At 35.8% G+C, this 12,905-nt stretch overlaps 1 protein-coding gene across 1 annotated transcript; it reads left to right on the forward strand.

Annotated features, from left to right (window-relative positions):
* The first annotated feature begins 220 nt into the window (after positions 1-220).
* On the forward strand, positions 221-11,679 carry Chd1 (chromodomain-helicase-DNA-binding protein 1). Its single transcript, XM_077440207.1, has 25 exons — positions 221-613; positions 2,258-2,346; positions 2,476-2,901; positions 2,977-3,165; positions 3,299-3,483; positions 3,559-3,888; positions 3,979-4,229; positions 4,303-4,416; positions 4,496-4,660; positions 4,974-5,116; positions 5,246-5,383; positions 5,458-5,809; positions 5,897-6,121; positions 6,211-6,360; positions 6,441-6,695; positions 6,770-6,928; positions 7,008-7,146; positions 7,233-7,390; positions 7,470-7,837; positions 7,928-8,282; positions 8,357-8,560; positions 9,557-9,871; positions 9,949-10,217; positions 10,288-10,632; positions 10,702-11,679. The coding sequence occupies exons 1-25, from the start codon at positions 605-607 to the stop codon at positions 10,940-10,942; spliced, it is 5,574 nt and encodes a 1,857-aa protein (XP_077296333.1). The 5' UTR covers positions 221-604; the 3' UTR covers positions 10,943-11,679.
* Positions 11,680-12,905: the final 1,226 nt, after the last annotated feature.

A 12,905-nucleotide genomic window follows, 5' to 3' on the forward strand; every position in this document is an offset into this window, starting at 1 on the left:
AGTATTTTTATATGCTAGATTTTACACGAGAGAACGAATTCGAACCGTTTGAGGGGGATACATTGTCGAAATATTTAATTGCGACTCAAATTGAAAATCGAAGATGGGCCGTTTCGGTGGATTAAAAATTCGGATAAATACCCTAACGATTAATTCGAATGAGGGATTGCGAGGGGGAGTCGAATAATTGGAAGAATTGTGGAGTTGAATGTGTAATTCTGGGGGAAATGTGGGTAATTGTCTGTGGCGGTGGACGTCGGAGCGCGGTGGAGTCTGTGGGGAGGCGGACGGAAGCGGAAAAGGGCCGCAGTCAGGTTCGGCCGTCGGGGATGGCTGCGCGCCCTCCTCGGTCGTGCACCCCGCGCGCCCCCTCGGCCTTCGCCCCCGGCTGCGGGCAGAGCCGCTTCTGACGCGCGCTTGGACCACCGGCCACAGCCGACGAGACAACATGGCCGCCGAAGCGCGACGGGCTCGCGCCACCGCTCGTCCCCGTGCAGCCCCCGAAGCCCCCGCGGCCGCCCCGCCGCTGCCCGCCCGCTCCCGCGCCCCCCGCGACGCCTCCGCCCTCCGAGCCTGAGCCCGTTACGTAAGCGGCCGCGCCACCATGCGTCAGGTAAGCCCGCTGGCCGCCGTCGCCGCCGCCGCCGCAGCCTCGCTCGCGCTGCGCTGCGCTGCGCCACCGCCGCCGCCCCTTCGCCCCCGCCTGCGCCCCCGCGCCCCGCCGCCGCGCGCCCCCGCCCCCGCCTCCGCCCCGCCGCCCGCTCTCACCGCTCTCGCCGCCTCCGGCCTGCCGCTTCCCTCCGGCCTGCCCCTTTCTCGGCCTCCTGTCATTTGTTTACAATCGGTTTTGCGCGCGTTTATCAATGGAAAGGGGGGCGTACCACCCGCTTCGCCCCCGGGACCGATTCCCCGACTTTCGGTCCACGCCCTCCCCCACAAATCGCCATCTTTTTCGGTGGACCCTTCTTCGCAATTTCGCTTCAAAATCGACTCCAACGCTCGCCTAACCTCTCAACTGACGTTTCTCTGTGTTTATTATTTGTTTTTGTATATTTTTCAGTTTATATTTTTCATAAATTTTGGTGTTCGTTGCAGGTTTTCTTTCACTTTTATTTTTGGTGGTTTTTTGGTCTTTTTGTATGATTTTTGACGTTTATCACCTCCGCCAGGAGGTGCCGAGTGTCCTCCGGAAAAAGTCCTTCGTCGGTTTTTGTGTTTCAGCCTATTTAGGAGAGTTTCCTGTGTACTACGTCATACTTTGTAGTACAATTATTTGGAATTATGTGAAATTTTGACGAATTTTGGCTGTTTTTGTGCAGATTTGTCAGCGTGTTCACGGTTTTAATGCCGGCCTTTTATTTTATGCTGTTTTCTTTACATTTTGTGCAATTACAAGGGTATTTAACTTGGAAAATGTTTTGTTTTATTACAAAATTTATAGTATTTTTGTTAATTTAATAATAATATCTTGGTTTTTACTTCCAAAATTTGTGATGAATTTATTTTTTTAACAATCGCCGATTTTACATATTTTAAAAATGTTTTAAATAATTTTTATTTTATGTTTTATTATTTCTTGCACATAAATAAAGTTTTTTTTTTTAAATTTTTGTAATTATGCTTAAAAAATTTATTTACTTAATTACTTTCAGCTTCATTCATTAAAAATATTCTAATTTCTTATTTAACGGTTCGACTATAATATATATTTTAATTATATGTTAATTTTCATTAATAATTTCTTAATTTTATTTTATTTCTATACTATTTTTGTTTAAAAAAATCGTTCTGGATCTCACATTTCGCTGTTTTTGCAATGTTTTTCATAATGAAATTTAAATAAATCTTCATTGTATTATTTTTATTTCTTAATTTAATTCGCTTTGTATTTTACATTCTTTTTGGATGAATTATTCTACTGATGTGAAGATTAATACTTTTTTTTTTATTAAATTTGTTTTTTTATTACTACCATTCCTTTTTACGATAATTAATTCATTTTAAATTTCTCATATTTGCTTAATAATGACACATTTTCATATTTCCTTTTAGGAAAAATTATATGGTTTTACATTTAGGCACTTTCCTGTTATCCGGTGTCATTTTTACATCAAAATCTTTCATATTTTGTGTTGCTTTAATGATATAAAAAATTTATTCCAATTAAAAATTTTTTATATCCAATTTGGCTTCTTTTGAAGGAATTTCTTTCTGTATTTTTTTTTAGATATATTTTAAAATGAGAATTATATTTCAGAAAGCACGTATGTCCGAGTCTGGGAGTGATTCTGGCAGTGACAATGAGAGCAAAAGCAATTCATCCGGATCAGGATCAGGATCTGACAGGTTCATTTAAATTTACTTGTGTGTGCAGTTTATTTTATTGAGATATAAATGTAATAAATGAATTTGATCAATCTCAATTTTGTTATTCTGCATGGTTTCCAAAGCGTTTAAATGTGAGTGTTATTTCAGCGATTCTGGATCCAGCTCGTCGAGTTCCGGGTCCGGATCGAAATCAAGGTCACCCTCTCCACCAAGGCAGAGGTCACAGTCCCCATCCAAATCAAGATCTCAATCGGGATCTGATTCAGATAGAAGAAATAGTTCTACGAGACTAAATTCTTCCCCACAAAGAGATGGGTCTCCTAAAATGGAAGATGCCAACTCTCATCAGGGTGAACAATCTGAAAGTCAATCGTCACCCGAGAAGCACTCTTTTCACAAGTCATCGGAAAGCTATTATTCCAAAGGCGAATCTGAGCCTTGGGAAGAGAATTCTGATGTCGGAGGTATTAGAAGATCTAGTAGATCGCGTAAAGAACCCACCAGACAGAAAGTACTTGACAGCGATTCGAGTGACAAAGTCAAACATTCAAATAGGAACTTTAAAAAGAAAAGGTTTATAATCTTTTCAAAGTGAATTAGTTTCATTTTTTTCGTAACAACATTTTAATCTATTGGTGATTTTTTTAGTAATTCGTATGGTGTATCGAACTCCGATTCTTCGTCCGATAGTGATAATGATGATCGACCACCTCCACCTCCTAGTAAAAGACCTGGACAAAAAAAGGTTCAGTTAAAGAAAAGACCTCCACGGAAAAGAAATAGATATTCATCAGATGATGAAGAATCGACTGATGCTAGTGATGAAGATACCAGACGGTAAAAATGCATTTTTTGGATTATTATGCATTTTATTTGGCTTTGAACACTTTCAATAAATTAGTGTCAATTGATTGATTGATTTAAAAAATTCCACTTGCACAATACTGAAATTTTTTTTGTCTTCTTTTAGAGCGGTTTCTCGTCGTACAACAACCACAACGACTGTTAGCTATAAAGAAACAAGTGACGTGGAAAAAACTGATAGTTCAGACCTTTTAGAAGTTGAAGGTGTTGAGCAGCCAGAGGTACCCGCTGAAGAGGAAAAATTTGAAACTATTGAAAAAGTACTTTCTCAGAGAAGAGGGAAGAAAGGAGGTATGTAGGATATAAAAAATGTTTTTTCTAAAATTCTTCCTAAAAACATACTTAGGTTTTTACTATTTTTTTCAGCCATTGGAAATGTTACAACATGTTACTATATTGAAGAAAATGGTGATATCAATGCTGATGCTGATCCTAATGATTTGGAATCAACTGAACCGCAATACCTGATAAAATGGAAAGGGTGGTCACATATTCACAGTACATGGGAGAACGAGGAAAGTTTGAAGAATCCAAAGGTGAAAGGCCTCAAGAAGCTCGAAAATTTTGTGAAAAAGGAAATGGAATTGTCTTGGTGGAGACAGAGGGCTGGCCCGGAAGAAATTGATTACTATGAATGTCAGTTAGAACTTCATCAAGAATTATTAAAAAGTTACTACAATGTTGAAAGAATAATTGGTAAGTGAAGTTCATTTTATAGAAAATCAACTATAGACATATGTATATTCTGTTTAGTATATAATGGTTGGTTTTGCCCATTTTTTCTAGCTGAAGAATCAAGGGAAGATGTGAATGGAACTAAAATATTAGATTATTATTGCAAATGGGAGTCACTTCCTTATTCTGAAGCAACGTGGGAGGATTCAACACTTATTCAAAGAAAATGGCCGGTGGAAATCAGTCAGTTCCGCTCGCGTGAAGATTCTCGAACGACCCCCTCGAGGCATTGTAAAGTTTTAAAATATAGACCGAAATTTCATCAGCTCCGTGAACAACCCACCTATATGGGTGGTGACAAAGTATGCATGCATAATATGTTACGAATTAGTGTCGTTTTGATGTCGTACTATTTTAAAATTTATTTATTTTCAGGCACTGGCCTTACGAGATTATCAAATGGATGGCTTGAATTGGTTGATACACGCGTGGTGTAAGGAGAATTCAGTGATTTTAGCTGATGAAATGGGATTAGGAAAAACTATTCAGGTTTTTTTTTATACATTTAAATATATATATATGTATATTAGTGGAAGTTTTTGTAATATATACATTACTTTTTTTACAGACCATTTGTTTTTTGAACTATTTGTTCAATGCACAAACTCTTCACGGACCTTTCTTGTGTGTAGTTCCTCTCAGTACAATGACCGCTTGGCAAAGAGAATTTCAGCTCTGGGCACCGGATATCAATGTAGTGACCTATTTGGGTGACATTAGTTCTAGAGATATCGTAAGTTTCTTAAAACTTTAAATATTTTGATTTTTTCGTGTTCGAATTCACAAAATTAAAATGTTGATGAAATTTTAGAACAATTTTTGATTTTGAAGCAAATAATAATTACATATGATATTAAAAATATACTGCAGATATTAGTTGGTCAGCTGGAAGTAGCAGTTTACTATTGAGTCCAATGTATGGTTTCTGCTTAATTTTTCCCGAAACATACTTGAGCATTTTATAATTGTATATAATACACAATTCTATAACAGTGTTGATGTAGTAATCTAATGTAGTTTTTATTAAAATATTGTTTTCATTTTAGATACGGCAATACGAATGGAGTTTTCACAGCTCCAAAAGATTGAAATTCAACACTATTCTAACGACATATGAAATAGTTCTTAAAGATAGAATATTCTTAGGTTCTTATAGTTGGGCAGCTCTTTTAGTAGATGAGGCTCATAGGTGTGTATTTTTACTAACCTCTTTGTTAAGAATCGATTTTGTCGTCTGACGAAATTTGGGTTCTTATTTTGTACTTAGGAATATTTGTATATCCCTTTTTATATAATTTTTTGTACATTGTGATTTTAGGTTAAAAAATGATGATTCTCTATTGTACAAAGCCTTAAAAGAATTTGACACAAATCATAGGTTATTAATTACTGGCACGCCGCTACAGAATTCGCTTAAAGAATTATGGGCTCTTTTACACTTCATTATGCCTGGAAAGTAAGTAAAGTTTTTTTGTATGAAAGGTAATCTGTGATTCAAAAGTACAATGCTTACTGAAATTTTCATTGTAGATTCTCAACATGGGAAGAATTCGAAAAAGATCACGAGAACTCTGCCCAGAAGGGCTACGATAAATTACACACGCAATTAGAACCTTTCATATTAAGAAGACAAAAGAAAGATGTAGAGAAATCGTTACCTGCTAAAGTCGAGCAAATATTGAGAGTCGACATGACTTCTATACAAAAACAGTATTACAAATGGATTTTGACAAAGAATTATAGCGCCCTTCGTAAAGGGGCTAGAGGTTCAACGGCCTCGTTTTTGAACATAGTAGTTGAATTGAAAAAATGTTGCAATCACGCGTTATTGATTAAGCCTGCTGAGTACGAGTCGAAGACATCTCACGAGGATGCCGTACAGGTATAATAATATACGTAATTATAATGATAGTGAATTTAAATTTAGGTTTAAATATTTTTTTATTTATCTTATTAATTTTTGTCTTAGCAAATAGTAAGAGGTTCCGGAAAACTGGTTCTTTTAGATAAATTGCTATGTCGTTTGCGAGAAACTGGTCACCGTGTTCTCATTTTTTCTCAAATGGTTCGTATGTTGGACATACTATCGGAATATCTTCAAAAACGACATTTTCCTTTTCAACGCCTGGATGGAAGTATAAAAGGAGAATTGAGAAGGCAGGCTCTCGATCATTTCAATGCTGAAGGCTCACAGGTATTTGGTGGATTCTTTTGATTTATTTTTTATATTATACAGTGCACTAAATGTGAATTTTCATTTTATGTACTTCGCAACATTTGCAGGATTTTTGTTTCTTATTGTCGACACGTGCCGGAGGTTTAGGAATCAATCTCGCCACTGCCGATACTGTAATTATATTCGATTCTGATTGGAATCCCCAAAATGATCTCCAAGCTCAAGCTAGGGCACATCGAATTGGACAGAAAAATCAAGTATGTATAATTTTTGAATATCATGTCTATTAACCTGCTTTTTTTCCATTTTTCTATATTTTTGTAATTTTATTTAACAGGTAAATATATATCGGTTGGTGACTGCTCGTTCTATTGAAGAAGAAATCGTGGAGAGGGCAAAGCGAAAGATGGTTTTAGATCATCTAGTAATACAGAGGATGGATACAACGGGAAGAACGGTATTGGATAAGAAGGGCGCAGGTGGCAATAGTAGTTCTAGTATTCCTTTCAATAAAGAGGATTTGAATGCAATATTAAAGTTCGGTGCTGAAGAGTTGTTTAAAGATGAAGAGGATGGGGACGAAGAGCCAGTAGTAAGTGTTTTTTATGTTAAAATTTTGTGTAATTCGTTCATTTTATAATACTTACGATTCTTATATAATTTCAGTGTGATATAGATGAAATTTTGCGACGTGCTGAAACCCGCGACGATGCTCCTACAATGGTCGGTGATGAATTGTTATCTGCTTTTAAAGTTGCAAGCTTTGCATTTGACGAAGAGAAAAATAATGATAAACAAGAGGCTGATGATGAAAGCAGAGATTGGGTAAATTTTGCAATGACATTTACATATTTCATTTTTATTATATTTACAAGGTTTTTAAATTATGCGTATGTTTATTTAGGATGATATTATACCTGAAGATTTCCGGAAAGCAATACAAGAAGAAGAGAAGACGAAAGAAATGGAGGATCTCTATTTGCCGCCACGATCTAGGAAAACATTGCAGCAGAGTCAGCAGAATCAAGCTGAGCAAATGGATGGTTAGTTTCATTTGTTTGAATTTGAGATATTTTGTATGTAAATGTTTTACATCACACCTCCATACAATTTTTGGTTAAAATTTCAGGAAAATCTAAGAAGCGTTCCAAATCTGCGACAGGCGAAGAAGACAGTGAAGGATCTGAAGTAGAAGGTTCTGATAGAAGTGATGATGATAGACCTAGAAAACGGGGCAGACCACCTACTAGTACTAGAGAACGAATCAAGGGCTTTACTGACATTGAGGTTGGTTTTAAGTCTTTCTGAATTCTAATTTATGATTAGTTGGATGATTTTTCAATTATTTTCTTAATTTTATTTTTAGATTCGTCGATTTGTCAAAAGTTATAAAAAATTTTCTGCTCCACTGAAACGTTTGGAGGATGTCGCTTGTGACGCAGAATTACAAGAAAAACCTCTGGCTGATTTAAAAAAATTAGGAGAAACGCTACGGGACAGATGTCAAGCTCAGCTTGCGTCCTTGACTGGTAGTGGGGGGCCTCTTAAAAATAACCAGCCAGATAATGCTCAGCCAGTTGGCCCTGGAAAGAGAAAAGCTCGCATCACTTTTATGCTAGGAGGCGTAACTGTTAATGCAAAAACTCTAAGTCAGTGTGAAACCGAAATGGCACCTTTAGACGAAATGTTGCCAGCCGATCGAGACGAGAGACTGAAATGGCAACTCGATTTTGGGTAAGATTTGTGCATTTTTGTTATTCAAAATTTAACGCTGGTTGACGAATTACATATGTATTTATTTTTGGTGAATGTGTTTTATTTTAGAACGCGATTCGCTAATTTTGATGTGGAGTGGGGAATACAAGAAGACACTAAACTACTTTGTGGCATTTATCAATATGGTATGAGTGCTTGGGAAGCGATTAAAATGGATAAAAGTCTCGGACTTTCTGACAAAATTCTTCTAAACGATGATCGGAAACCTCAAGCAAAACATTTGCAATCTAGGGCGGAATATTTACTGAAAATCTTGAAAAAATTGCAAGATTCTAAAACTGGTAAAGTTAGAAAGAAAAACATAAGAAAATCGAAAGCCTTATCTAAAGAAATTATCGAAAATGAAGACGCTGCTTCAGTCGATGAAAACAGAAAAACCAATGCCAAAGCTAAAAATGATAAGGTAATTAATTCGCATTTCGATTACGTAATTTCATTGTAATTATTTTATTTATTTATATATTTTAACTTCGTTAGGCAAATGAAGATTCTAATCATGCTCCGGATGACATATCTAATGATAAAAAAGATAGTAAGAAAAAGCCTAAGAAGGAAAGGAAGGAAATCAAAGGAAAGCCTAATAACAAAAAGAAGCCTGTTGGTCCCATGCATTTTACTGCTAATAATGAGCCAAGAACTTTAGAAGTTTTAGGCGATTTAGATCCAACAGTATTTGAAGAGGTAAAATAATAATGATTTTTATGTACGTACATACATACTAAAGATTCAGAGTGAAATGGTTCAGAGACGAGATATGACTTTTATTATGATTTTTATGTACATACATACTAAAGATTCAGAGAGAAATGGTTCAGAGACGAGATACGACTTTTATTATAAATCTATGTCCAGTGAACACGAATCTGGTAGTAAAAAATGTTCATTAGCTCGAGATAGAGGAAGGAGATATATGTGTTTTTTCTATATCTTGGTGTTGTTCGGTCGATGTCTCAAAATCTGTCAATTTCCTGTTCAAAATGAATATTGGAATCTATAGTCAGATATTTTATCTATCATTTGAAGTACTTTTCAGCTATCAAATCTCTCTAAGTAGTCATCCAGTTCAAATCGAAAGTCAAAAATTACGTATTTTCATTTGGGATTTTTTCCCGCTTAATACTATTTTATATCGAGTATTTTCTATTGAAACATGTTTATTGGAATAGTGTACTGGCCACACTATTTTTTGTTTTCGTTTAAAAGGGTTAATTGGAAGTGTGCTGAATTTTAAATCGGTAAAATTGCGAGCTATAAACTGGACGAAAGACGAGAGAGATTTGAAAGCTGAAAAGTACTACAAATGAAAGATAAAATACCCGACTAGATTCCAATATTCATTTTGAACAGGAAATTGACGGATTTTGAGACATCGACCAAACAACACGAACATATAGAAAAAAATCGCGCGATTTAAAAAACACATCGCCGAATTTCGAGCCAATCAAAATTTTTTATTACCAGATTCGTGTTAACTGGGCATAGATCTATAAAAAAAGTCATATCTCGTCTCTGAACCATTTTTCGTGTCGAACAGTGTAATATGCCTGTATATATACTTAATTCGCAATAAAGTAATTTCCGTTAATTACCGATCGCTAAATTTTGTATACTGGTATTGCAATTCCTTTACATGCATAGTTTATATAATAATGTTATTTTATTTTTTTATTTCTTCAGTGCAAAGAAAAAATGAGGCCCGTTAAGAAAGCTCTGAGAGCGTTGGATAATCCAGATCAAACATTGTCCGAGGCCGAACAAATGAATAGAACACGTGTATGTCTGAGGCAAATAGGCAATCAGATCGATATGTGTCTCGATACTTACTGGGATGCCGATAAGAAAGTTGAATGGAGAAGTAATCTCTGGTACTTTGTTTCCAAATTCACCAATTTCGATGCTAAGAAATTGTACCGGTTGTACAAATATAGTTTGAAGAAAGGTGACGGGATCGATGGTAAAAACGACAAAGAATCTAAGTCAACAAAAGATAATGTAAGTATTTTGCTATTTATTGATTTGAAATCTAATGTTGTTTTTTGTTGTTTGATTAATTTATGATATGTTTGTAGGAAAAGTCATCGAATAAAACGTCACATTATCCTGTTGATCAATCGAATGCTCATCACAACAATTATAATCGTGAACGAACAGAGTCTGGCGGTAATCACAAGAGGGATAGAAGGGATCGGGAACGAGATAGAGAAAGGGATAGGGATAGGGATAGGGATAGGGAGAGAAGAGATAAAAGAGATTCAATGTCATCAAGTAAGCCTTCACCCGGTAACAAGAGGAAATTAGAAGAGGGTGAATGCGAACCTGATACTAATGATAGCAAAAGGTTAGTACAGCGCATATTGAGTAATGAATGTGCGTCGAAAATTTGAAACTTATTTAATTTTTTTTAATAGATCAAAAGAGTCCGACGACAAGGAAAAGGTTTCATCAAAGAAATCACTTCCAGAACATTCTAGTGCTCGTGATAGAGACAGAGATAGAGACCGTGACCGGTCCGATACTAGAGAGCGCGACAGAGATAGAGACAGAGAACGCGAAAGAAGAGATAGTGGAGGAGTCAGAGGTGGTACGGGAAGCCGCAACTATCCCGAAGGAGCTGCCGGTCATCACGGTGGAGCGTGGATATCTCGCTTCTCCGATAAGCGACCCGCGGCCGATCCTCGCAGCTTCGACGGAGCCACTCAACCTCACCGCCCTTATCGACCCGACAGAGTCCCACGCATCCACGATAAAAGAAGGTACGCTGAACATTTTGTTGAATTCAAGTTATTTAATGAGACTGTCTACTAAGAATGCATTCGTTGCAGGTTTCAGAATCATCAGACTTACGGAATGCAACATTATAGCGGCGGTAGTGGTGGTTATTATGCTGGCAGCGGGGAAGCTAATGCGAGTGCTCCCGAAGCAGGATTCACATCTCACCGTAGTAGTTATCCGCCAAATTGGAATAACTACCCTGCCGATTATCACCATCAACCCGAGTATATGGAGAGAGAACGAGACTATAGGAGGGGGGGGGACTATGATCGACGTCCGCCACCGTCATAGTTTTGGGTCATCTTCATTTGTTGAACTTTTGTTGTGGTGTTAAATATATAGTTATATATCTTACATGATGGCACGTTGTGTTGTTTTGTGCATTGAACTGAACGCTGCGTAATAAATAGCTTATAATAAATTAAAAGTGATATCCCAAAACAATCCTAGATTGTATATATTATATGTAAATATGGAATATTTAGGATTTTATTTTGGGAGGTTTCGATAGTTCTAGTGTAATTTTTAATTATTGTTGTAAATTTGCACTATTAAAACTACCTCTCAAGGTTGCTTATATATTCGGAATCGAGGAAAAGTGTTAAAGAGTGTGGATATTAATTACGATTCTCAGTTGTGATCTGTCAGAAGTGTGAAAGACATTGTTGTAAAAATACCATTTGAATAATTTTGACACCAAATATGTTAGAAAATCGAAAATATATAAAAAAAAATATAACATCTTATTAAGTTGATCATGTTGACTTTAGGTGCTAGAACTTATCAATGTTTATTTATTAAAACTTCACTCGTTGAAGATTCCTGCTTAGTTCTTTTTTTTTAAGGTAACATTTTACATTATTTATTCTTTTATTTTAAAAGCATTTCCAATTTATTTTATTAGACAATTTAATGTTGAAGAATTTAGACAATTGTAAATTGAATTCATTTTTAGAAAAAGTCAAGTGTAAAAATGTAAAAAAAAAAATGTTTGTGTAGTTTTTTTGAAATTTATTTTATTTTTTTACTCCCGGTAAGGTTTAAGTCTTATATCGATCAAGTCAAATGTATTTTGCATTTATTTTCGCATCTCAAGGTACCGAAATGGAATGTGTCCTGTAACTGAATCAGATTTATCAATATCGCCTATGAATATATTTTATATCTGTATATTATATATTATATAATAAAAGTATAAATACGATCAGTTTTAAACATTTCGAAAAGGTGACATCATGAATAAATGGTATAGTTTAGATTGCTTGAGAATGGTAATGTTATTTAAACGTAACTCGCTTACGTTGTAGCATGTGGTAATATGATGAATTTATTACAAATCAAAGAACATGTCCATACAAACCGTATTAGCCTGTATTTTAGATTATTTATATACATATATATACAAATATAATGATATGCGTAATTGTAAAATAATTAAATATGTAATATAATTTTTATTTTATGTATCTGTATGCTAATACAGTATAAAACCAAACGTGCTGTTTATTGTGATTTTTGATTATTCCTGAAGTTTTCCAACATTCGTCTAATTTAAAACGATAGCACATCAACAGCGTCAGCTTTTTGTGTCAAGGCTATACTCGCCTGCTTTCACACATCTCGTTGAGCTTGCTTGTTATGTGTCATCTTTAGCAATTGCTATTTTTTTTTCCAAATTAATTCTGAAGCTTTGATTAATTGGGATTTCGAATGTATCCGATAGTTGACATTACGAATTCAAATTGGATTTGACCCTTGGTCCTGTCGCACAACAAATGCACCCTTCTCCGATTGCTTTCCTTGTTTGAGAGGCGTCCTTCTCCCCTTCCCTCCTCGTAACCCAGTCACACCTCTGTACAAATCTCTAATTACTCCCGAATCCCACTAACTTTGTGACTCTCCGTTTTGGACAGTGCTACCGAACATTGGGTACGTACATGCAAAAGCTAAATCTCAACCCTGTTTTGAAATCAAATGTTTTCAATTATGATTCGGAGTTTATAATAAAGAGCATTGTATAATGTCTTATTTTAAGCGGATGACAATTTAAAAGCAATATTCACAAATGTACAATGTATAATGTATTAGAAATATACAAGTATTTATGAGTTGAAGGTAAGTTGTATGTAATAATGGATAAAGTGCACCAATTTTTGAATATTAAAATGATGCAAATATAACACGCAATAATTGTAACAGACTATTTGGATTATTAGATAAAATGTCGTATGATAAATTGGACTCGTTCAACCAT

This window comes from Arctopsyche grandis, chromosome 10 (assembly GCF_051622035.1).
Source record: "Arctopsyche grandis isolate Sample6627 chromosome 10, ASM5162203v2, whole genome shotgun sequence".
Taxonomy (NCBI): domain Eukaryota; kingdom Metazoa; phylum Arthropoda; class Insecta; order Trichoptera; family Hydropsychidae; genus Arctopsyche; species Arctopsyche grandis.